Here is a 26,288-nt window from a genome sequence, read left to right as displayed (position 1 = left end):
ACAGAAAATCCAAGAAAAGACATGAAAATATTGCAGAAAAAACACCGTACACCAACGCTGTGTGCAAACATCCCAGTGGGATGCAAGTCAAACAACAACAACAACAATCACAAGACAACTTAGATTAAGGCCATCAGTCTAACTCTGTACTACTGTGGGTACACTGCCTATGGTTATTAACCTGTTCTCATTCAGTCTTGCTCTGGGGCACTCACCCCTGTCTTTCTCTCTCCCTCGTCCAATAGTCATTCTGCCGGTATTTATATCTTTATAACTCAGAGCCCCTTGGGCGGGGAGACATTTTAGTCTCACAGAGCTGTGTGAATTCACAGCTGGATGAAGGCCTCCCCACGTTGTGTTGGTCATCAGGTGGGGGAGGTGGTGGAGTTGTTTGACCATACTTCACCACGCTGGTCAGTACTTAGCACGCCCATCGTTTGTTTTACTTGTTTGTCGTTCTGACCCGCTACTACTGGACGTCTGTGAGTAAGAGCTTCATAGCTCATCGTATTCCTCCAGGTTGAAAATAGACTCTGAGTGTGACCACGGCCGCTTTCAGAAGTTCCGATACAGACTCGCTGCGAATGTTAACCGTGGCCGGGAATAAAATTCACATTTTAGCCGTGGTCGAAAGAATAACTCAGGTCACCTGGTTTGTACCGCAGTGAGCTAACCACCTCGCCTCCACTCCCCCGAGAATGGGATCTCATCCTCGGCCATTCTCCATCCACTGCTGGATGAAGGCTTCCCACGCGCCATCGCCAACCCGTTCCGCTTGAGCGCTGCTGCCACTTCTCGCTCCGGTAAATCTGTTACCACGCAACCTTGGCACGTGGTCGGAACCGATGGGCCAACATTGGCCCAACCTTCTATGCGTCCTGGGAATTCACTAATCCCTCGCTGAAATTAAAGGGCACGTGACACTGCTATGTATTTGTAACCTATATTTGTTCACGACACATGCTGATATTTTTGCTCTTTTAATTAATATTTATAATCGTAATAAAATCATTTATAATTATAATTTTGTGGTTATGGGTGTCTGGTCTGGTTTCTGCGCTCCACGTAACCGACGGTGTAAGCTCCGTTAATGACAGCTTTTTGTTAAAAAAACAAACACAATAAAATGTAATTTCAGGAGCTTAACTATTTAACAATTTCGGCCGGCTCTGTCCGGGAAAAAAAATCTCTCCGCAAACGCCACACCACATCCATCCAGGCTCCATCTCGCTCTGGTTGTGGCTACTTACCACGTCCGAGCCTTCTGCTGCCCACCGGCTCTGGGTGTCGGCATGGGCAGCGAGGAGTCGCGCGGGAGAGAGCGAGGGGGGTAGGGGCAGTCGAGCTGGGGGGGGGGGTGAGTTCGGGTGGGAGTTGCCGCGTAAAGTCGCGCGTCGTTCAGGGTGGAGCAAGACATCTCAACGCGAGAGAGCGAGTTAGCGAGGGAGAGAGACAGGGAGACGCCCACAGTCTGCCGTCTGTCACCGACTCCAAGGCTCCATCACCGACTCTCTGCATAGCTCCGCCAAAGCTTCACCAAGGTTCCAACCAAAGTTCCAAGGGAAGCCGCTTCTCGCATTCGTCGTCGTCTCTCGTTCCGGTGGGTTTGCTCCGGTGAGATCAGACTCCGGTGAGAGATCAGGCGGCGTTCTCATTCGCAGCCGCCGCGCCTGCGTCGAAGTGAACCCGGCTTTGACGCAAGAGCGAGAAGTCGTGATTTTTTTGCACAACTTACGAGCAAAACATCAATTAGAGGTACCCTCACCCCCATCATCATCATCAGCAGCAGCAGCCGTCGTCGCTTATCGTCGTTAATTACCAGGAGAGGCCGTCGGTGGCTGCGTCGAGCCAGAGCGGCGGTGTTGCATACATTAGCCCGTGACCAGCTCGTCACCAACTCGTGATTAGCTCGTGATTAACCCGTGATTAAACCCGTGATTAACTAACTCGTGATTGACTAACTCGTGATTAACCCGTGATTAAACCGTGATTAACTCGTGATTAACTCGTGATTAACTAACTCGTGATTAACCCGTGATTAAACCGTGATTAACTCGTGATTAACTCGTGATTAACTAACTCGTGATTAGCCCGTGATTAACTAACTCGTGATTAACTCGTGATTAACTAACTCGTGATTAACTCGTGATTAACTAACTCGTGATTAACCCGTGATTAAACCGTGATTAACCCGTGATTTAACTCGTGATTTAACTCGTGATTAAACCATGGCCAGCTCGTGATTATTAATTAGTCGAGGTGTGCTGTTGGGCAAGCAAGGCGCAGACGTGTTGGCACCGGTGTTTTGCAAAGCTCATGAGAAACGGCCCCAGCGATTCTCGACTTTCCTGAATTACAGGGCACTGGGCGAGAGGCGCGCTCGCGATGAGCCACACGCCTCGTGCGTGTGATTAGTAATTAGCTGTGTCGTGCGGTGCAAGGGGTGTGCGTCCATGTACGTGTTCCCACGTGTGTGTGGGTCGTTGAGACAGAGATGGTGTGTGTTTGATCGTGGCGACCCGAGTGCGATTCATATTGACGAATAATAACAGTGGGGAACATTTGATCCGGTGCTGGGCACCCCCTAGGTCGACTCCGCCTCAAATGAGTACCTGGTGCGGGGTATAGACATCGCCACTAGCGAGACAAAGGCGGCCGGGCGTGGTGCTGGCCAGCCACCCTTGTGTGTCGTGCCGGCCTTCATAGGTGCTTGCTAACATCACTTTAGGCTAGACGGGGGATCGTTGTCTTTGTGTGTGTATATGTATATATGTGTATATGTTTTTACGTATATGTGTATATATATGTGTATATGTAACGCGTAACAATGACAAAAGGAGCGGTGGCGCAGTGGTTGGCGGACTGCGCTATGAACTCTGCTCACCGAGGTTCGCTTCCCGCTCACGGCCAAAATTCAGTAACGAATATTTGAACAGTTCCTGGGCCTCCCCTAGGACGACTAAGCCTTCAATGAGTAGTTGGTGCGCCAACATCACCACTGGGGAGACAAAGGCGGATAGGCGTGGCGTGGGTCACACCCCTTCGTCGTGTGCCGTGCCGGCCCTTGCCCCAAACAGCCTGTTAAGGCTATACGGGGGACCTTTGTATTTGTTCGTGTGTGTGAATTAATTTGCGTGAGTAATTTATTTTGATTTAAAGCTTTCGTGACTGCACGGATTCATATTCTTGGTTCTTTCGGTAAAGGCACGTAGAAGGACTTTCTACGTGACTGTATCGAAAGAACCAAGAATGAGTAATGTATGTAAAGGTGTTTGAGTTTACGTGAGTGAATGTGTGTATGTGTATTTAGGAATGTGTGCGTAGATATGTGTTCGTGATGATATGTGTCTCTTCGTGTGTATGTATTAATGGCTGTGTATCTATGTGCATCGGTCGACTCAGCCTCAAATGATTACCTGGTGCGATGTTGTCAACAGTGCCACTGGGGAGATGAAGGTGGCGGAGCGTGGTGCTGGCCACTCACCCCCCTCGTGTGCCTTTATAGGTGGTCGCTAACAGCGTTTGCCTCAGCGGTCTGTTATGGCTATATGGGAGATGTGTGTGTGCAGTGTGTGTGTGTGTGCAGTGTGTGTGTTTGTGTGAACATCATCACTGATATAGCTGTGGCGTGATTCTGACCATACCACCCCATCGTGTGCCGTGTGGGTGGGCTTTAATAGGCACTCGCTTGACAGTAGTTTCCCCATCAGTCTATGCAGGCAACATTGGGGGGTTTGGGTCTTTGTATCACTGCATCCATAGCTATCATACTATATTAGACAAGGTTTGCTGGCTGGCTTTCTGGCTGGCTGGCTGACTGGCTGGAGAGACGGGGGAACGGACGGTCACGTCACATGGAGGCTGCTAATTTGCTTCTGTGTAGTGGTAGCGTGTTGTGCAGTGTGTGTGTGTGCAGTGTGTGTGCATGTGGCGTGTTGTACTTTACTATGTGTATGTCAGGGTGGCCACTCAGAGCTCCTCCACCTGTGGCTCAGGCAGACAACGCTTGGTGTCGGAGTGGGCGAGGAGGTCAGGATTGACCAGTTTTACCAAGGACGCTAAAGTGGTCATATAAAAGAGCAATTATCTGCAAGTGCGTACACCTGGTGCAATGGTCGTCACAATGCGAACCCAGACACCCAAATTCGATTCCAGGAAACGGCTCTGAACGTCAGTGGAAGCGGACGAGATAACTCAACCCACGCACGCGTCATCATCAGGTCATGGTCAATCCATTGCTGGATAAAGGCCTCGCCAAGTCGTATTTCGCCACGTTGGTTGGTAAGAAGAAGGGTAGGGAGATGGCCGTAATGGGGGGAAGGGCCGGGGAGGAGGGGGGGGGGGCTGTGTGGCCAGACCGGTCCAGCTGTCCCTGGCTGGCCAACCGTGCCAGACGATGCAGCAGCAGCAACAACAACAACAACGCGGATTTGTGTAGCGACTACAGAGGCCGCATCTGAACGCGCTGAGAAGGAGGCTGGCGGGGGTGGAGGGTTGGAGCAGAGGGGCCGTGGGGGGGGGGGCGGGGATACACCCCCCCCACCCCTAACTGGTTTCTCCCCCCGTGTGTAGAGGATGAGCGCCGCTTCGCCTCGGAGTCGGCACGGCTCCATCAGGAGCCAGGGCCGGAGCTGCCTCGACATCGTCCGCAGTCTGCACCCGGGCCGCGGCTCGCTTCGTGGCCAGACCCCGGCTCCCTCCTGCTCGCCCTGCAGCCCCATCACCCCGCCCGACGTGTGGGGCACCCCGCCCTCCGGCCCGTCGCCCACGCCGCCCGGAGCCCCCCCGCATCGCCAGGGTCCCTGGGGCCCCGCCGTGCCCGCCAGGGGGTCTGCTGCTCCCTCCCCCGCGCCGTCCCCCGTCCCCTCTCAGGGCCGCCCTGCTGTGATGTCGCCCCCCCTCTTCTTCCACTCGCGCTCAGCTGCCCCCTCCCCTGCCCCCTCCCACTCGCGCTCAGCTGCCCCCTCTCCTGCCCCCTCCCACTCGCGCTCAGCTGCCCCCTCCCCTGGCCCGTTCCACTCGCGCTCAGCTGCCCCGTCTCCCACGCCGATGTCGGCTCCGTCTCCCCGAGTGTGGATCCAGCGCCGCCACTCCATAGCGGAAGGGAGGCTGTCATCCAAGCTGAGGGTGCGCACTGATGTGACTGTCACTCACTCACTTAGTCACTCACTCACTCACTTAGTCGTTCAGTCTTTCAATCGCTCATTCTGTCACTCATCACTTTACCCTCCACCCATTCACTCACCCACCCCACCCATTCACCCACCCCACTCATCCATCCACCCATACACTCACTCACCTATCCTTAAACTCACCCACAGCATCACTCACATTCCACCGATTAATCCACTAGTCCACCCACTTACTCATCTACCCATCCACTTGCTCACCCATTCGCTCAATTGCCTACTCGCCTCTCCACGCCCCCATCCATCTCACTCATCCACACTCACCCACACTCACCCATTCACTGACCCCCCCCTCCACTCTAGCACGTCCGCGACATCAGTGCCCTCCGCTCGCCTCCCCTCGACTCGCTGCGTCCAAGTTCATCTTTGTCTCCGCGTCGCCGTCACCTCGAGATGTTAATGAGGCGCTCACTCCCACGGCCCCGGGTTACCTCGTTAGCATGCAGGGCGGGTGCAGAGTGGGTGCAGGTGGGGTGCAGGGTGTTTCGTGCAGGGTGGGTGCAGGGCGGATGGGCAATGCACAGCAGCAGCAGAAGCAGCAGCAAGAGTTTCAGCAGCAGAGGCGTCGTCTGAGCCCGCGGCGCTCCACGCAGATTCCAGCGAGACTCGCAGACGCCGCGATGCAACTCGACTCCATTCCGAGCGGGCCGTGTGGCCAGGCCGGCGTCTTGCCGCACGCGTGGCTACTGTGTGTGTGGGGGGGGGTTGGGGTAGATAGTGGGGAGGGGAGGGGAGGGGGCGGTCGTGTAGTGGTCTGTGCCCTGCTCTACGAACCCGGCGACCCGAGATCGATTCGATCTGAACGGCTCCGCACCACGTGCCGCTGCCTCCGAGCAAGCGTCCGTGCCGAACGCAACTCCACGACTCGTGGGGTCCTCGGGCTTCAACGTCTCATGGAATCATCATTCCCCCCCCCCCCCCCACCAGGATGAGAGGGGTCTCTCTGGCGTCGTCAACGGGGCCCCCTCTGGGGGGCGCCGCTCAGTGACCCCCCTGCAGGGCGCTGCCACCCGGAACGGGGGTCCCACCGCGGTGCCCGCCTCCGGCCGGCGGGGCTCCTCCGCCAACCCGCAGCTCCTCAAGTACCTGATGCAGGGCGAGAGCGTGCGGGACGGGCTCGCCAGGGGGGGCCGGGCCGACGGTGGGGGCTGGGATGGGGCCCCCCCCGGCCACGCGGAGGCGCCGGGGGAGGAGGCGACGCTCCCTGAGCTCTTGCAGAAGGGGTTCGACGAGGTGTGGGGGGGGGGGGTACGGGGGGGGGGGGGGCACGGGGGCACACTGCACTTGCTACTGACAGTGTTCGTATCGAGGCTTTCCTGGGTCAACACTCGTAAAGATGATGCTACTCCCATTCAAATGCCTCGAGTTTCCTGGCTGGCTGCTGGCTGGGCTCCTCTCCACCACCCCAACAGCAACTCTCTTCTTGTTGTTGTTGTTGTCAGTGGCGGCTGCGGGGACGTTGCCACCGAAGCTAGCTGGGTAACTGGCTGCGCGGGATTTTCCGTGTTTCAAATGAACATTGAGGTTGAATTGAAACTGCGGAGGATAAAGTTCGGAAGACGCTTAAGGGGTAGCGACACCGAAGAGGCGGGATGAACGAACGCTGAAGATCGTCCGCGGCCCATGTAAAATGGCTCTAGCTTATATTCCTTAAATCCTATAAAATATATATATTCTTTTTTTAAACCTGACGATACATTTAATCTTGCCGTTTTATTATAACGTAAGAAGGCGGATGGCTCTTCGTGCTCCGGGTACAGGAGGATTGTGAGAGGAGCGTGGCATTGACAGCTGTCTCGTAGCTTCCGTTGCATAGCAACAACGACGGCCTCTCCACTCGTGATGATGATGATGCTGCTGCTGCTGCTGATGATGATACTGATGATGATGCTGCTGCAACCACGGCTATGAGTGGCAACCTGCTGGCACTGCTACCATCGCTGCTGCTACTGCTGATACCACATTGCCTCCATGCCCCCCCCGCCACCATGTCCCTGTGTCTGTGTCTCTGTGTCTCTGTGTCTCCGTGTCTCTGTGTCTCCGTGTCTCTGTGTCTCTCTGTTTCTGTCTCCGTGTCTCTGTGTCTCTCTGTTTCTGTCTCCGTGTCTCTGTGTCTCTCTGTTTCTGTCTCCGTGTCTCTGTGTCTCTCTGTTTCGGTCTCCGTGTCTCTGTGTCTCTCTGTTTCTGTCTCCGTGTCTCTGTGTCTCTCTGTTTCGGTCTCCGTGTCTCTGTGTCTCTCTGTTTCGGTCTCCGTGTCTCTGTGTCTCTCTGTTTCTGTCTCCGTGTCTCTGTGTCTCTCTGTTTCGGTCTCCGTGTCTCTGTGTCTCTCTGTTTCGGTCTCCGTGTCTCTGTGTCTCTCTGTTTCTGTCTCCGTGTCTCTATGTGTCTCCATGTCTCTCTAGGTGTTTCTATGTGTATGTATGTCTGTCCCTGTGTCTCTATGTGTCTGTATATCTGTCTCCGTGTCTCTATGTGTCTGTATATCTGTCTCCGTGTCTCTGTGTCTGTATGTCTCTCTCTGTGTCTGTATTTGTCTGTATATATGTGTCTGTATGTCTGTTTCCGTCTCTCTCTGTGTCTGTATGTGTCTGTATGTCTATCTCCGTGTCTCTATGTCAATTTGTGTCTCTGTGTCTGTATGTCTCTCTGTGTCTGTATGTATGTGTCTGTATGTGTCTGTATGTCTGTATTCGTGTCCCTGTGTCTCTATGTCTCCCGTGTCGCCATGTCTCCCGTCCCCCGCACCTCCGATTAGCGTGGTTGGCTACGTACGGCGCGAAAGAAGTTCAACATAGACAGCTACGTCTGTCTCCGTGTCTCTAAAACTCTATTCCTGTTCCCCCCTCCATCTGTCTCCGTGTCCCCATGTGTCTGTCCCCATGTGTCTCTATCGCTCCACCTGTATTCACCTTTCTCCCTGTTCACGGTGTCCCCCATGTCTCCCCGCGTGTCCCCGTCTCTCCCCCCCGTGTCCCCCGCGTGTCCCCCCCGTGTCTCCCCTCTATTTCTCCCCCGTGTCTCCCCCGTGTGTCCCCGTGTCCCCCCCCCCCGCGTGTCCCCCGTGTCCCCACGTGTCCCCCGTGTCCCCACGTGTCCCCCGCGTGTCCCCCGCGTGTCCCCCTCGTGTCTCCTGTGTCTCCCGTGCCTCCCCGTGTCTCCCCCGGTCTTCCCCTGTCTCTCCGTGTGTCCCCCGTGACCCCCGTGTCCCCCCGTGTCCCCCGCGTGTCCCCCGCGTGTCCCCCTCGTGTCTCCTGTGTCTCCCGTGTCTCCCCGTGTCTCCCCCGGTCTTCCCCTGTCTCTCCGTGTGTCCCCCGTGACCCCCGTGTCCCCCCGTGTCCCCCCGTGTCCCCCCGTGTCTCCCCGTGTCTCCCCACGTGTCCCCCGCGTGTCCCCCGCGTGTCCCCCGCGTGTCCCCCGCGTGTCTCCTGTGTCTCCCGTGCCTCCCCGTGTCTCCCCCTGTCTCCCCCTGTCTCTCCGTGTGTCCCCCGTGTCCCCCGTGTCTCCCCCGCGTGTCTCCGTGTCTCCCCTCTGTCTCCCCCGTGTCTCCCCCGCGTCTCCCCCGCGTGTCCCCAGACGCTGGTGATCCTGAAGCAGGCAGAGCTGCCCGAGTCGCGCGCGCGCCGCTTCCGCGCCTCCCTGCAGCAAGCGGCGGCGGCGATCCGCGACGCCCTGCGGGAAGCCAGCTCCCTGCAGCAGCAGCAGCGGCAGCGGCACGCACCCGACACCCGGCAGGTGGGCGAGCTCGCAGCAGCAGCAGCATCATCAGCGAGCAGCAGCAGCAGCAACATCATCAGCGAGCAGCAGCAGCTCGCAGCAACATCATCAGCGAGCAGCAGCAGCATCATCATTAGCAGCGAGCAGCAGCATCATCAGCAGCGAGCAGCAGAATCATCGTCAACAGCAGTATTATTATCAGCAATAGAATCAGCAGCATCATCAGCGAGCAGCAGCAGCAGTAGCAGAATCGTCATCAGTAGCATCATCAGCGAGCAGCATCATCGTCAGCAGCAGTATTATTATCAGCATCATCAGCAGCAGTAGAGAATCAGCAGCAGCATCACCAGCGAGCAGCATCAGCATAAGCAGCATCATGAGCAGTATCATTATCAGCAGCATCTTCATCAGCAGCAGTAGAAGAATCAGCAGCAGCAGCATCGGCAGCATCAGCAGCAGTAGAAGAACCGGCAGCAGCATCATCAGCAGAAGCATAATCATAAGCATCAGTACTACAAGCATCAGTGGCATCATCGTCAGCAGCAGCAGGGGCATCATCATTCTTTTCATGGTCATCATCCTCGTAAACATGCACTTTCGCATCATCATCCGTGACCTCTTCCTCTTTCTCCTATTTGCCATCATCATCACGCTCCTAAATCTCCTCCTCGTCTCCTCCTCACCCCCATCATCATTCTCGTCACTCACCTCCTCATCCTCCGCCTCCTTCTCGCTGTTGGCATTCTCCTCCCGTTTCCGCCACTTTTTCCTCATCCACCTTGGCGTTCACTCACAGCAGCGTGACGTCAACGCGATCATGATCGTAATCAACAACATTGATCACGATGATCATCATCAAGATCATCATCATGATCATCACGCTCCCGTTGGTTTATTCAGAGTTGTCCGTTGGTCATTCATCTCTGAACTCCAGAACCAGGCAAGACGAGGCAGGGCGTGCCGATATGCGGAGTCGTAATCTATGCTGAGTTTCATTTATTATTATTATCAATCCAGCAGTGGATATATTTGAGTAATGATTATTGCTGTTATGGCTATTTACCTTCGCTGATTCTGATTACTCATTTTCAAGGAGGGTCCTGCCAAGTTTTAGGATGTGGGGGGGGGGGCGATGATTGCTGCTGTGTAGATTTAGATTGAGTCATCTGCAGTGAAATTTTTCATATTTGGCCAAATGTAAACGTGAAGTCGGCACACAAGGGCCTGCTCTTGCGAACGACGCCGCGGGACATCGCAAGGTCCAGTGCGAGTGAAGCAGACGGTGCGTAGTCGGAGTATTACGGTTGATGCCACATCGCAGTATTAACCGGGGCGGCCGCTGGATTCGAACCGCGGACCTCTGCAGCAACAACAACAACAAGCGGCAGACACGCAGCCTCTGGGCACGAGCGATGATGATGACGCTGACGGAGGTGGTGACGACGTTGAGAAGCATCTTCCAACAGATCAATGGCAGTATCCCAGCGCCATCACTCGCAACCGCCGCATGCGGCAGCCGAAGGTCAAAGTGACCTCCTGCCGCTCTCACGGGCCACGCGGGAGGCATCGGTGCCGATATCCTGTTCACAGCCCGACAGGGCCAGTGGTGGACATGCCACATTCCTCCTGAGCAGCCACTGTTGACTTCCCACCCCCACGTAGAGTGCGATGTGTCAAGGTGATTTTTGTATAGCTCGGAAAGAACTCAAGAGACGAGAATAGGCTCGGAGAGCTCTTGAGTCAACACGATGACAAACAGCAAACGCGTGCAAAACAAAGTTCAGCAGCGAAGCCCCTCCTCACGACGCACTGCTTCGCTCTCTCTTCTCCGAATGCGCTTCTATTTACCCTTCCTTCTTCCTCCCCTTGGCCTTGAGTATACCTGGTAAACATTGATGCCGGTGACGAGGACGACGACGACGCTTAGCCGCCAATGCCTCTCGGGCCGTGCGTGTCTCGACCTCGTGTCGCTGTGGCACAGAGGTCGGAGGAGATCGCGGAGAAGATGGAGCGGCTGCTGCTTGGCCTGGTGCTCGTGCAGAACGAGATCCTGGTCACCAAGGCCTACCTGGGTCCCGAGTCTCCGAGCCGGTACGTTAACACAATAGTAATAATACAATAGTTATCATGTTATTATTTTAACTCGGAGGGGTTAGGAAGGGGAACCGTGGATGAGTGGGAAGGCAGCAGCAGCAAGCGGAGGTCAGCTGGTGCCAAAATCCCCCCCCCAACCCACCTCCCAGCTCTGCGGTCCTCTATATATAAGATTATCGGTCAATAAATCCGTGGAACGTAGAACAACTCAATGGCCCGATTCACAAATACGAAGGAGGAGGCGTAGGAAGGCGTCATCACAGCAGCGGTTATTCGCCACTCCGCGACTCCTACGCAATTGTGAAGCTCATTAACCACCTCGATGCAAAACCGCATGGACATCAGCCACACGCAGGAGATCAGCCACAATAACTCCCGCAATGATGCCGCGTTGCACCTAACCCTGTCTGCGTGTTACACAAGTGCGTGTGTGTTGTATTTGTTGCACGTGTTACGCGTTACATTCGTGTGTTGTAAGTGTGTATACACCATGTGCTACGCGTGTGTGTGCGTATCTAACATGTGTCACGTGTGTGTCACACGTGTGTACGCTGCGGCAGGCGTGCTGTCGAGATGAACGGAGAACGCGGCCAAATTTCTGTCGAGCCAGAGTCACCGAGCAAGAGGAACTCGCAGGTAAAGAGATCACAGCACAGGTGATGTGATGACAGCACAGCTGATGTGATGACCGTGCAGGTGATGTGATGATAGTACAGGCGATGTGACCAGAGCACAGGTAATGTGATGACATCAAAGGTGATGTGATGATAGTCCAGCTGATGTGACGACAGTAGAGGTGTCGTGACGACAGCACGGGTGAGAGGCGGCAACAGCAGCAGCGCGGAACACAGAACAGCGCGCGAGCTTTATCCCATCGACGCAGTTTCCTCTCGGAGGTCGCGACCTCTGCGACGCGTGAGGCCATTAGGCGCCGCCGTCTCGAACACGGGCACAACATCATCATCATCATCAGCAGCAGCAGCAGCAGCACCATCAGAGCCCCGTCAACCCGGGGAGTTCGATAGCAGAAGCGCCACGCACCGCCGAGGCTCACGATCTGTGCGCCTCCACCGCCTCGTGTCGGCGCCAGGGTGACGGCTCTGGGAGCGCAGAGAGAAATGCGCGCACCGAGGTAGCCTGCCGAGGAAGCCCCGTCTGTACTTTGCGAACCAGATTCCATTCCGCTCGTCACGGAACGCCCCCCGTGAAAACAGACGCCGCTCCTGCGTGCAGATTCCTCCCGCTCGTTCCTTCCTTCTCTCTCGCCCTCTCTTGTTCCTCCCCTCTCATCGTCATCATCATCGTCATCATAATCATCATCATCGTCATCATAATCATCATCATCGTCATCGTCGTCATCGTCGTCATCGTCGTCGTCGTCATCGTCATCATAGTCATCGTCGTCGTCGTCATCATCATAATCGTCGTCATCATCGTCCCCAACATCTCCAGCCGGTCATTCCTTCTCCCTTTCCTCCTCCTCCTCCATTCCTGCACTGGCGCTCCTCCTTCTGGCGCTCCTCTCTTCCTTCTGCTCATCTTGAGCCCTCCCCTCCTCTTTGGCCGTCTTGAGAGACTCTTCTTGGGATACCTTCCTCTTGTCCACATCCATTACCTCCTTGACTCGTCTACTCCCCGTCCCGTAGCGTACCACAGGTGCAAATGTTTTCCGCTGCAGCACAGCACGTGTGTGTATACACAATGTCAAAAAACAATGAAGACATCAAAGGCGGGCAACCCCCTGAGGAGCTGCGCGCATTTCGTCTGGAGCCACGGACGCAGCAAGCGAGACGGCGCGTGACGCGAGTGGACAAAGCGCGCTGCTGCCCCCCTCCCCCCCGCGCTCTTGACAGGCAGGGGGGGGGGGTCTTTTCACGCCGCCGCAGTTCACTGCTGAATAGTGGCGGCCGCCGTTCTGTCGGAAAAAGCCCTGCAGGGAGCCCTCGCGGGCAACCATAAGTACCAGCACCAGCTGCTCCCCGTCGCCTCCCTGCAGCCTCAGGTCGGTAATGATGGGGTTTGTTGGAGTGTGGCGGTGAAGCGTCAGGGCACCTCCCACGGTGGAGGGCGGGTGGAGGATTGGGGGAGGGGTGGTGTTTACACCGCGACTGCATGTATGTGCGTTGAACTTCTTTCACACCGTACGTAGCCAAACGTGATCATTATAATCGGAGGTGCGGGGGAAGGACTCCAGTAATAGCCCCCCCACCTCTCACTACGCCTCTCCCGTGTTCTACTTTATACCGAAATTATTCATTACAATTCATAATTAGTTTATGTTTGGGTTTTTGATCGTCGTGTTTGTGATCTCGGTTTGGTTAACCAGAGCCCTCCACCACCCGACGAGAGAGCCAAACAAGTCCAGTTGGCACGTTCACGTGGTACGAACGTGATCCACATCGATGTCTGGGTTATTCAGTCAAACCGGAGGAGCTTGGTGATGTTGAAAAGGCCCGAGCGAGCGTTGGGCAATTTTGTCCGACGTTTCGCTGGAGATTACACCGAGCGTCATCAGCCGAGACGCTAAACTAAACACCCGCGCGTCCACTCGTGAAGTGGTGTTGGCGAGCACCTATCATCTCGCGCACGCAAACCCCAAACCACGGCAATGTGGCACGATTCCCAGATCTCTGTCTGAGCCTCCTGGGCGTTCGTATACATATTTGGACAATTTCACAGATCGCTGATTTTAAATACACTGGTCCAATTTGAGTTAAAAAAAAGCCATCGGTTCCATGTTTTGTAATGATTCATAATTCATTATTATTATTGGTTTGGGCAACGTAATGATGTGGCCAACTTTGTGTCGCTGCGACCGTCCACCACGCGACGCAGTACAAACAACTTAAATTGTCACGTGGGGTACAATCGTTTCAAGGGAGCGCTTGTTATGATTGCGTCGCTTCTCCGCCCTCCGTTTGTTGTTGGAGGGCGACTGCCTCCGACTGCCCAGGAGCAGCGTCCTTCACGAGCCTCCTCCTGTACGACGGGCCTCCTACGGCGGTGCCTCTAGAGGTCTCGCCCTTGCTCACTCCACTGCTCTCACGTCGTCGAGCTTGATAGATCCTCGCGGGACACTGTGCGACCTTGGGCGGGATTAAGAGGGTCGGTGGTGGGAGCTGACGGCTGTCTCGCTTCCGTACCAATTGAGAGGGGGAGGGTGGGCGGGAGGTGGGGGCTGGATGGGCCACTGAACGACACGGAGAGTTCTTCTGTCCTAGCTTGTGATCGCTGATGTCATTTCTCCGCGTTATGCGGTAAGACGCGTGAGGTTTCGTACTTGAAAGCGAAACCGCAAACAGCACGCGCATTACACAGAGCACACGCAATGTTGCCCCACGTTCGACCACATATGAGTGAATTCAAACCGCATATCGTGAATGTTGGGTAGAAATTGGTTCGTCGTACCTCTGCTTAATCTCGCAAAGGCAGCCCGCATACAGAGCGAGGGAAGCCTGTAACCCCAAAACGAACCGAGGCACACCTGGGATCGAGAGCCGGTGACCCGCCCCCAGCTTACGGGAAGCCGAGCGGAGTAATTCGATAGTCGAGTTAAGAATACGCGAGGAGGAATGTGAATGCTTTCTTTCCCCACGGCGGGGGGGTCGTCACTATTGTCGTGAAAGGATTCGTCACAATGGGGGCATGCAACAGCGCACGCGATAAGATCACGCACAGATATAAAGGTCCCCCGTATAGCCTTCAACAAACCGTTGGGGCAAGTGCTGTTTGCGAGTATCCGATTAAGGCGGGCACTGCGCAGCCTGACCCGAACAGCACCCATCGTGTGCCGCCTGCCATTGGTGCAATGCGTCGCAAGCATCAGCAGCACTTGAGAAAGTCGGCCTAAGGGGAGACCCCTGACCGACTCAAATATTTACCACTGATATTGGTCGTGAGCTGGAATCGAACTCGAGTCGCCGGGTTCGTGGCGCAGTGCGCGAATAATAATCTTTATAAAGCGCCTTTCATGTTGAAGTATCTCAATGCGCCATCGCTCCGCAAAGATACAGTAAAGATAGAGATCCCCCGTATAGCCTTCGCAGACGTTTGGCGCAAGTGCTGTTAGCGAGCTCCTATGAAGGCAGGCACGGTACCTATAGATACAAACAAACACACACATGGTTACGGCCACACATCGCTACGCACACATTACACGGTAGGATAATGAAAGTGTAACCCCTTAGGCGCTATAGACCTCCGAGAACACACACACACACTGCACACTTACAAAACACAGACACATTCACCTGTATAGCCTTCATAAATCTGCTGGGTCAAGTACTGTTAGCGAGCACCTATTAATGCCAGAATGGCACACGGGGTAGGGGGGGGCAACACCACCCCTACCCCCTTTGTCTCCCCAGCGCTAATGTTTACACACCGCACCAGGTATTTAAACGATCAAAGTGGCAGCACACAAGACCGGATCAAATATCACTCGCTAGCGATATCAGTTAGCCTCGGGCGGGAAGTGTACACGTTGCGCCAGGTTCAGAACCATTGCACGTCAAAAATAAAGGGGGACAGGGAAGAGAAATAATGGGGAATCATAATAAAAATAAGTAAATTATGGAAAAGGAACGGAGAAACGGCAGCCAAGCGTCAGGAGATGTGACGAGGGGGGGGGAGATGCTGTATCGACAGCGTCTGTTCTCACAGGGGGCGGAGGAGAGGGGGCGGCCACGGAAGCCACGTGGTTAGGGGAAGCTTGAGTCGATTTCTATAGACGTATGAGGTAACTATTTATACGCCAATGTCATCATAAAAGGTGTGTGTGCGTGTGTCCTAACTCGCGTGTGTGTAATCGCGCACCACCACGACCACAAATAATTTGTTTGAGAATGATAATAGGTGCTCACCGCACACACGTTTCCACCCCACACGTCATACTTTTCACACACTCACATACCACGCACACATTCCACTTGCACCCACACACACACACCCACCCACACACACGCGAGCTACGCAATCTCTCTCCCCTTTCACGTCGGTCAGCTCCACCGCGCGAGCCCTCGCCCGAACCCGGCGCATTTGCCAATTGCCTCTGCCCGAGTCATCGCGTCGCCTGCCTTTGCGCTATAATAATAATTATCGCGCCAACATCCCACCCCCCCTCTCTCTCTCTCTCGACCCACCCATCCCTCACCCCAACCCCCCGCCTCCTCCATCTCCCCCACCACCCCATCGGCCACCCTCACTCGCCGATCATCTCCTGCGCCCATCTTCGCCGCAGCGCTGCGGGAGCTGCGAGCGCGTCTCTGCCGAGTTGCGAGCAGCACTGGAACGGGAAGGGCGACGCGGGGCGGAGGTTGTCGCAACTCGAGACGCGGAGGTGAGTGAGTGGGTTGGTGGGTGAGTTTGTGGGTGAGTTGGTGGGTGGGTGAGTTGGTGGGTGGGTGGGTGGGTTGGTGGGTGAGTTTGCGGGTGAGTTGGTGAGTGAGTTGGGTAGTGGGTTGGTGGGTGAGTTGGGGGGTGAGTTTGTGGGTGGGTTGGTGGGTGAGTTGGGGGGTGAGTTGGTGGGTGGGTTGGTGGGTGAGTTGGGGGGTGAGTTGGGGGGTGAGTTGGTGGGTGAGTTGGTGGGTGAGTTGGAGGGTGAGTTGGAGGGTGAGTTGGAGGGTGAGTTGGTGGGTGAGTTGGTGGGTGAGTTGGTGGGTGAGTTGGTGGGTGAGTTGGTGGGTGAGTTGGTGGGTGAGTTGGGGGGTGAGTTTGTGGGTGAGTGGGTGGGTGGGTTGGTGGGTGAGTTGGTGGGTGAGTTGGTGGGTGAGTTGGTGGGTGAGTTGGTGGGTGAGAGCTCCCGCAAGTTTCGCGTGGTTTAAATGCCCGTGTGAGCGAGAGTGTCTGATGTGGGAGTGTCTTGTGTGTGCGTGTGTGAGTGCATGTGTGTTTCTTACGTGTTTGTGTGCGAGTGTGTGCGCGTGTGTCCGTGTGTTTATGGAGAGCGGTGGAGCAGTGGTTAGCGCGCCGCGCTATTAACCCGGGCGACACGAGTTCGATTCTCGCTCACGGTCAACACCAGTGACGATTATCTGAAGCGGTCCTCGGCCTCTCCTAGGTCGACTCGGCCTCAAATGAATACCTGGTGCGATGTATAAACATCGCCACTCGGGGAGACAAAGTCGGCCAAGCGTGGGGTGCTAGCCACACCGCTCCCTCGTGCGCATATGGATAGCACTTGCCGCAAGTCTGTTAAAGCCTATACAGAGAAACGTTGTCTTTGTTCTTCTTTGCGCGTGAGTTAAGAAGTTCTCGCTAACGGCACTCGCCCCAGCAGTCTGTTAAAGGATGCCCGCGGTGAGAGGAGGGGGGAGGGGGTACGTTCACCTGTGGGTCTTTGTAGGTGAACACAACATTCCTGCAACGTTCGTTCCCGCTCCTTCACCGAGTTTCATCATCACCGCTATCATCATTTTTCACCTGGCCACTTGGGGGGGGGGGGGTGTAGGAAATGTGAACACCACGTGGCAGGGGCACGGGAGTGTTCGTGCTCGTGGCCAAGTTGGTTAGGGGCAGGGTGAGTCATCCACTGCTAGTTAGTTGGGTGAGTGTCTGGGCTGTAGTTGGTGAGTGTTGGGGTGAGCACCGGCTTGTGGTCGGCTAGCTGGTTAGCGATAGAGCTAAGAAGTCGTGACGGGCTGCATGCCAAGTTGGCTAGGGTTCGTAGCAGTAGCGTCTAGCCGGGATAGTTCGGGTTGGAGTGTTGTGGCACCTACCCGTTTGGTGAAGACAGCGGTCAGTGCTAGGCAGAGTGCTACGTGTCTGGATGTTCCATTTGGATAGCGCTCGTACTGGCGTGTGGCGGGCGAATCGGGTAGGGCTAGGACTACCGTGTAGCAAGTCAGTAGCAAGTCGGTAGCAAGTCGGTCTGAACTCGTGTCATCACTCCTCCCGACTGGACACTTCACCCCCCCCCCACCCTTTCATTTTCTGGACCCCTCTCCCCCCTTGCTCCCCGTACCTACTCCTCCTCTGAATCGACCCCTCTCCCCCCAGATGACCACGCAGCTCGCCGCGCTCGACCGGCTGCGGCTCACGAATGAGGCCGCGCGCTCGAGCGCCGTCGAGGCGGAGCTGCGCGCCGAGGTGCGCGTCCTGCGGGAGGCGGCGCGCCGGGCCCAGGCGGCCCGCGACGCGGCGCTGGGGGCCTCGCGCCGCGCCGAGTCGGAGCTGGAGGCGGCGCGGGGCGCGCGCGACGCGGCGCGCCGGGCCGAGGCGGAGCGGCGGAGCGCGCGGGACGCCGAGGCGGAGGCGGTGGCCGCGAGGGTGGCGCGCCTCTGCGATCGGGCCGACGAGCTGGACCGGGCGCTGTCGAAGCAAGCCGAGAGCGTCATGGGCAGGTGCGTGGTGGGGTCGGTCGGTCGTACGTAGGTAGAACTTCTTTAGCGCCGTACGTACCCAACCGTGCTGATCACAGGTGGTGAATCTGCCGGTCGTCTCAGTCGGTCGACCCACCCACGGCGCCTGGGTTCTGTTGCGTGACCACCTGCCAACGGGCCTTGGCCTCAAGGTGCACATAGCCTGGCACAGGCGCTGTGGTGATGTCACCGGGCTGGTCAGCACGAGCTGGGTGAAAGCGGGTGGAGGGTGAGGCGTGGGAGCATAGAAGTGCAGTACAACGACTGATGTTGCTGCACTTCACTCACTCTCAGCTGCCCACAACGTAGCCTCGCATGCGAACAAACACGCGTACATGCAAACACGTGTACATACACACACGTGTACATACAAACACGTGTACATGCAAACACGTGTACATGCAAACACGCGTACATGCAAACACGCGTACATGCAAACACGCGTACATGCAAACACGCGTACATGCAAACACGCGTACATGCAAACACGCGTACATGCAAACACGCGTACATGCAAACACGCGTACATGCAAACACGCGTACATGCAAACACGCGTACATGCAAACACGCGTACATGCAAACACGCGTACATGCAAACACGCGTACATGCAAACACGTGTACATGCAAACACGCGCCCACACCTGTACCTATCCACGTGCGCGCTCGCACATACCCAAATGCGTTCGAGCGCACATGCATGAACGCACACGTGTGCATGTATACACACTCATACGCGCGCACGTACAAAGACAAATATTCCCGTATAGCCTTTGAACATACTATTGGGGCAAGTGCTGTTAGCGAGTAGCACCTACGAAGACCGGCACAGCGCACGAGAGAGGGCGGGCGGGTGGACCTCACCACACCAACAACGACAACAATGACGACAACAGTCGCCATTCGCCGCAGAGTGGCGGTGACGTCACTAAGGCGCTCGTGCCAGAATACGTGCACTAACTAGGCTCACACACACACACATAACAATAATAATAATATTAACTCGCGCGTGTGACACCGGCTGGGTGTCAGCAGTGCGCACAGGGAGGCATCGAGCGTGATGAGTGGCGTCCTCGATTCACCCTCCGTTGAGTCGCTGACTCGGTCTCCCCTCGGGGTTTCGCAGTCCCCGCGACTCGACACCCCCCCCCCCCTTCGTCTTGTCGCGTTTAACAATTGACTCCCCGTTCGAATAATCGTTCCACGCTCCGCGCGTCCGATGATTGATAAACACGTCCCACGTGACTCGCGAAGCAATGAACGCTGTCTGCGTTGAATTAATTGGTACGTCCATACTAGTAAGAGTGCATCTATTAAATGCACATCAATCAAGGCGAGTGGTTGATCGGTAGCTGACAGATGTCAGCTGTTATTGTGCCCACGTCAGGAGTTGGTGGTTGTTGATTACGGTCATTAAACACCGACTCAAAGATCCACAGCTTGGCTGAATAGACCACACGAGCCAGTGCTGTTAGCGAGCGCCTATTAAGGACGTAACAAAGAAGGACAAACAACAGCTGCCGTTCACCACTAATTTCTGACCCACCCATGCTGAACATCTGTGAAAGAAAAATAGATTCACAGCTCATCGGATTCCTCCAGTAGTCTAAATAAAGATTTTCATTCTGCTTCTGAAGTGGCGGTGACATCACCGCAGTGCCTGTCACGCTAGGTGCAATTTGAGGCCACGCAAAGTGTCGAAGGCTTGCTGGCAAGTGGTCAGGGGACAGGTGCATGTGCCATGGGGTCACTGACTGACATTATCGTCAGAGATGCACCGCCTGTGCTTCCGACTGCGCCAACTTGCGGCGTTTTAGCCGCCCGGCGAAATGTCGGGCGTCGCTCCTCCGCCCTCCGTCGTTGTTGTTGGAGGGCGACTGCCTCCAACTGCCCAGTAGCAGCGTCCTCCACGAGCCTCCTCCACAGAGGCCGATCTTGACACCGCTGGTACCAGTCATCGGCAAGTCCACTCAGCTCCACGTCCTCCTGTACCACATCACTCCATCTCTTCTTCAGCCCGTGCCGCGCCCGTTTAGCCCCCCTCTCTCCGGCCAAACAGAAGCTGCTTGGGCATGCGGGCTACGCGAACAGGCCAACGTAGCTGCATACCCAGACACACACGCACACAGTTGCGTCACGCGAAGGGGGGATGGGGGAGGGGTGCCGATCACAGACTGCACGCGTTCCCGGCGTCACCCGCGCCTAATTGCGCTAATTGGACCCTGAATGGCTAAATTATTGTGTTTACTCCCACACTCAACGGCCACACCTGGGGAATGTGGGAAAAGTGGGGGAACCCACCGCCCCCCTCCCCCCTCCGTCTCACGCGCTCACAACCCACCGCCCCCCCTCCCCCCTCCGTCTCACGCGCTCACAACCCACCGCCCCCCCTCCCCCCTCCGTCTCACGCGCTCACAACCCACCGCCCCCCCCCTCCCCCCTCCGTCTCACGTGCTCACAAGCCACCGCCCCACGCCCCAGGGACCCGGGTCGCACGGGATGGGGGTAATGGTTTACACGGTAGTGGTCACGGTGCGCAATCATTATGGGTTCAGACTTCAGGGGTGACATCAATTCGTGGGGTCTGGGCAATAGTCGTGGTCTATGCTAGGGTTAGACTTGAGGTTAGGGGGCGAGTGTAAGAACAAGGGATTACAATTAGGACTGTGGGTCGGGGTTATAGGGTTAAGGCTCGGGGTTATTGTGGATAGGGTTCGAGTAAGTGTTCGGGTTAGGGCTAGGCTTAGAACGTTAATGCTATGTGCTCGGGTTAAGGCTATGGTTATGGTTGTTGTGTTCGGTAACACTATGCTCGCGTTAACACTATAGTCAGGGTGGGGGGAGAAAGAAGTTGTGCTATGCCAGGGTTAAGACTGTGGTTAAGGCGAGGCAATGATTTGATTCCGTGATCGGTGTAACGCATTCAGAGATGCACGCTTGGAATTACAATTGGAGTCAAAGAGCGGCAACTCCTAGTGTGTAGAGAACATTCCGTCCAGGTGAAAGACACCGCGTGCGTTAGTGACTGGCAGGTGAAATGTTGTGTGGGAAACGCCACGGTGCCCGATGGTTAACAAACTAAACTATGTTTTAAACTTGATTTGGAGCTTTCGTGACTGCAGCAATTACTCTTTGGTTCTTTCGGTAAAGTCACGTAGAAAGAAAATAAATTAAATAATTGCATTTTTATTTTATTTTCTACGTGACTTTACTGAAAGAACCAAAGAAGAATAAACTGTGTTTTATTGTACCAGGTAAGGCGCCACTGCGCTACACAGTTCTTGTTCAGACGCGACCTGGCCACAAATGATAGCTTAACGAAGTGGCTTGTCACGTGGGAAAAAGTATAGCAGAAAAATCCACGCGACCACGGGGAGAGACGCACGCAACCTCCAAACACACGCAAACTCCAAACACACGCAAACTCCAAACACACGTGTGTCAGTTTCGGGATGGAACCCACGACCTCCTGTATACCAAGCGAGGTAGTTAACATCTCACCACCACGGCGCCCAATAACGACTGAGTGGCAGGTAGCGGATGGAATGCACCGCCAGGCCACCGGGGAGGAGACGGAGCGAGGAAATCGGCTCGAGTCCACGTACTGCGTGAATTGTTGCATCCCAAGACTGACAGAGATGCTTATGGGAGGTCTTCATCCAGCAGTGGATTGGTCATGCTTGACGATGATTGCCAAGGCTAGTGTTAGGGAAATGGAGGTAAGGGCTATGCTACAGTTACTGCTATGGTTACTATTAGAGAGTTAATGTTAGGGTTACTATTAGAGAGTTAATGCTATGCTAGAGTTAATGCTATTGTTACTATTAGAGAGTTGAGGCTATGATAGGGTTAATGCTATGGTTACTATTAGAGAGTTAAGGCTATGCTAGGGTTCATGCTATGGTTACTATTAGAGAGTTAAGGCTATGATAGGGTTAATGCTATGGTTACTATTAGAGAGTTAAGGCTATGATAGGGTTAATGCTATGGTTACTATTAGAGAGTTAAGGCTATGATAGGGTTAATGCTATGGTTACTATTAGAGAGTTTAAGGCTATGCTAGGGTTAATGCTATGGTTACTATTAGAGAGTTTAAGGCTATGCTAGGGTTAATGCTATGGTTACTATTAGAGAGTTGAGGCTATGATAGGGTTAATGCTATGATTACTATTAGAGAGTTAAGGCTATGCTAGGGTTAATGCTATGGTTACTATTAGAGAGTTTAAGGCTGTGCTAGGGTTAACGCTATGGTTACTATTAGAGAGTTGAGGCTATGATAGGGTTAATGCTATGGTTACTATTAGAGAGTTAAGGCTATGATAGGGTTAACGCTATGGTTACTATTAGAGAGTTAATGCTATGATAGGGTTAACGCTATGGTTACTATTAGAGAGTTAATGCTAGAGTTACTATTAGTAGTATTAGGGAGATCATAATCCGAATCTTTATTTAGGCTGCAAGAGGAATCCGATGAGCTATGAAGCTTTTTTTTCAGAGGGCGGGGGGGGGGTCAGCGAGTCACAACAACAAACAAAAGAAAAACAACGATAACAGTGCAAAATATAGAAAAGGTAAAAACGCCACTAAACATTAACACATAAGACAATTGACAAATAAATAAGATACATTAGTACAAGTGGCACAGTAAGCTGATCAAGTAATGCCGAGTTTTTCACCACTAAATGCAAGCTTGGGCAAGGCAGCTAAACAACAACAGACCCAGACCACACCAAGAGACCACGTGCAGTAGCCACTCGATAGACTTGCACGTGGCAATGTAGCTATCGACGCACCGCTATGGAGCAACGTGTTACACGTCACATTGCCCACCGTGGCTGTATCCAGCAGCAATTCTCTGCTTCAGAATATTTTTTTAAGGAAGATTTACGATGTCCAGGGAGGAAATAAGGTGGTCCAAAAATGCCGGTGCCGCAACGGCAAAGACTTTCTCACCTTTGTTTGAGTTAATGCTATGGCGGGGGAGGTAATGCTATGTCCGGGTTAATGCTATGGCGGGGGAGGTAATGCTATGTCCGGGTTAATGATGTGGCGGGGGAGGTAATGCTATGTCCGGGTTAATGCTATGGCGGGGTAGGTAATGCTATGTCCGGGTTAATGCTATGGCGGGGTAGGTAATGCTATGTCCGGGTTAATGCTATGGCGGGGTAGGTAATGCTATGTCCGGGTTAATGCTATGGCGGGGTAGGTAATGCTATGTCCGGGTTAATGCTATGGCGGGGTAGGTAATGCTATGTCCGGGTTAATGCTATGGCGGGGGAGGTAATGCTATGTCCGGGTTAATGCTATGGCGGGGTAGGTAATGCTATGTCCGGGTTAATGCTATGGCGGGGTAGGTAATGCTATGTCCGGGTTAATGCTATGGCGGGGGAGGTAATGCTATGTCCGGGTTAATGATGTGGCGGGGGAGGTAATGCTATGTCCGGGTTAATGATGTGGCTCAGGTTAGTCTGAAGCGTCACCCGTCCCTGACGTCATCACACCAGGTACCCTCGGCGCAATGCACACGTCACAGCCTGGCGTCTACCTGGATCTGTGGTGTGGGCGAGAAGTCCCGAGACCACGTGCCCCATACGAATCTATCATAGGTGTTACTGCAGGGGGAGTGCGGCTTATCCGCCCACCCATCAAGATGTTTGCAGTAATCAGAATGTTGATGTGGAGGGAGCGAGGAGTGGCGATTGGGTAAACTCGGCGTGTCCTCACTCACACCCTCGTCCACGACCTCCTCCTCCTCTTCCACCAACACCACCACCACGCCCACCCCTCCTCCTCTTCCACCACCACCACCAGACATTCTGCAGCCACGAGGCGGTGGGGGTATTGGTAAAGTAGCAGCCCTGCATTTAATTTGCTCTAGCCACTGCTGGATGAAGGGCCTCCACTAGAGGCAGATCTAGAAAGAGGGTATTTGGCCTACTCTTCCACGCAAGTCAAACTTCATCCTACTTGTAGGTATGTTGAACTTCTTTCGCACCGTACGTTGCCAACCGTGCGGGGGAAGGGCAACAACATAAACACAAAAGCAGCTCTCAAGAAATTAGTTTTTCAATCCCACAACCAATGGTGCTAGAAACTCCACGTGATGATAATATGAATCGTCACATTAGCCACGATCTTTCCACTGCAAGATAATGGCGTCCCCACGCCGCATCGGTCATGGAGGCCGTGTGACCATACTTCACCACTCTGGTCAGTGCAGGTTGGTGAAGAGGGTCTAGCTCAGGTCCGGTTCATGTTTCACTCTGAGCCACTGATGTTAGCCGTGGTTGGGAGTAGAGCTCAGGTCGCCTGTCGGGTTTGTAGCACAGCGGCGCCACCGCTCCCCACACACCCACACAACCATTTAATCACACCCAACAAACAAACACATTAATATTCTCAGGTTTTTTCGGTAAAGTCACGTAGGTAAAACATTAAAAGTAATGAAAATAAAATAAACACATTAATACACACAGACACGCAAAGCATCATAACAAAAGACTAAGACAAAATTCCCCAGATATCCTTTACCAGACTGTTGGGGCAAGCGCTGTGAGCGCACGCCTATGAAAGCCGGCATGGCACACGAGCCGGTGGGTGGCCAGCACCTAGTCCCGGCCGCCTTTGTCTCCCCAGTGCGATAGTTGACACACAGGGACCAGGTACACACACACCCATGTGAGTGGCGATCGGCTCGAGGGTGCCTCTCTGCTGCGCACGATCCGGGGGCTGTCGGTTTTAATTTGGAGCCGCGACTCGGCTCGAGCCCGCAGTGGCGGTGGCCGTCAAACGTGACGAGGAGGCGACTGCGATTGGCACCCTGGGGCGACCTCCACGTACAACCTTTGTCGTGGCAACGAGATTCAACACAGCATTCCGTGGGTTGCTTCTTCAACTATAAAGAGTAAAAGAGACGGACGGACAGAGACGATTGGCAAAGTATACGCATTTTTTTAATTTATTTCGGCCCTCGATTTAACCTGCCGAGAGCCCTTGCTGATGATGGTTGTTTTGAAGGGCTGGTGGCGACTGCAGCTGCACAGGGCGTGGTCGCGCGCGGCGCCTGTGGTCTATCGCTTGATGTGGCGAGGGTTGGTGGATCACGCAGAGATTCGCGATACTCCGCTCGGCTTCGTGCGAGGTGGTTAGGGAGGCGGCTGCGGCACGACAGGGTTTGGTTGTGAACCCGTCATTGGAGAGCTCTGAGTGGTGTCCGCTCGTAATCGCGGGGGGGGGGGGGGGTCTCCTCCGAGTTCTCCATTCCATTGACGTTCGCCTTGGCCGCGAATCAAACTCAGGTACACGGTTTACTAGCGCTAACCGCTGTTGATGACTGCACCAAAACAAAACGCATCGTAGTAAAGTGAGTCGTGCGTTTACTTTGGGTAAATTCCGGCTCTGGTGGCGGTGAAACGAGTCTCAGTGTGGCTGCCGTGCGACGGACATTACCCTCGGTGGCAGGACGGGTGGGAATGTGATGCGGATCAGAGGGTCGTTTGGAAGGGATCTCAGAGGTAGCTCCGTGAAATCAACTTGCGCGGGCCATTCTCCAACACAAAGGGTCTGTCTCCCTGCTCTGCGAGACATCCGCATGGATTCGTCGCCTTGTTAACTCGACACCCAAAGCCAACACCGGATCTGTTCCGTGCCTCCGTGTTGGCGTCCTGTCGCAATAATCGCCGTGGGCTAGTGCGTCTCAATTAAACCCTGGGGGTGTGGGCGAGTGGGAGGCGGTGGCAGGGGGGGGGGGGCTCATGCCAGTGAGCTGAGGTCACTGCCACTGCTCCCCCGTGCGAGAGGGTCCTGCGTCCTCCTCCCACTCTCTCCCCTCCCAACTCCCAGCGGTGATGTCATCGCTGACGGTGATTGTTAGTCGATGTCTCATCGGTGACAAAGACTCGCAGGGTTGTTAATAATGAAAGTAAACATAAAAA

General features: G+C 54.7%; 1 protein-coding gene across 1 annotated transcript in view; it reads left to right on the top strand.

Annotated features, from left to right (window-relative positions):
- Positions 1 to 1,388: 1,388 nt before the first annotated feature.
- Positions 1,389 to 26,288, top strand: part of LOC144722835 (uncharacterized) — a 36,880-nt gene continuing 11,980 nt past the window's right edge. Inside the window, exons 1-8 of the mRNA XM_078601282.1 lie at positions 1,389 to 1,600; positions 4,573 to 5,127; positions 6,117 to 6,422; positions 8,763 to 8,921; positions 10,885 to 10,994; positions 11,558 to 11,633; positions 16,237 to 16,335; positions 17,994 to 18,337. Coding sequence (XP_078457408.1) covers positions 4,576 to 5,127; positions 6,117 to 6,422; positions 8,763 to 8,921; positions 10,885 to 10,994; positions 11,558 to 11,633; positions 16,237 to 16,335; positions 17,994 to 18,337 — 1,646 coding nt within the window. The 5' untranslated portion in view covers positions 1,389 to 1,600; positions 4,573 to 4,575. The remainder of the gene's footprint in view (positions 1,601 to 4,572; positions 5,128 to 6,116; positions 6,423 to 8,762; positions 8,922 to 10,884; positions 10,995 to 11,557; positions 11,634 to 16,236; positions 16,336 to 17,993; positions 18,338 to 26,288) is intronic.

This window comes from Lampetra planeri, chromosome 15, assembly GCF_965212315.1.
Source record: "Lampetra planeri chromosome 15, kcLamPlan1.2.h2, whole genome shotgun sequence".
Classification (NCBI taxonomy): domain Eukaryota; kingdom Metazoa; phylum Chordata; class Hyperoartia; order Petromyzontiformes; family Petromyzontidae; genus Lampetra; species Lampetra planeri.
This window is presented reverse-complemented; position numbering and strand designations above follow the sequence as displayed.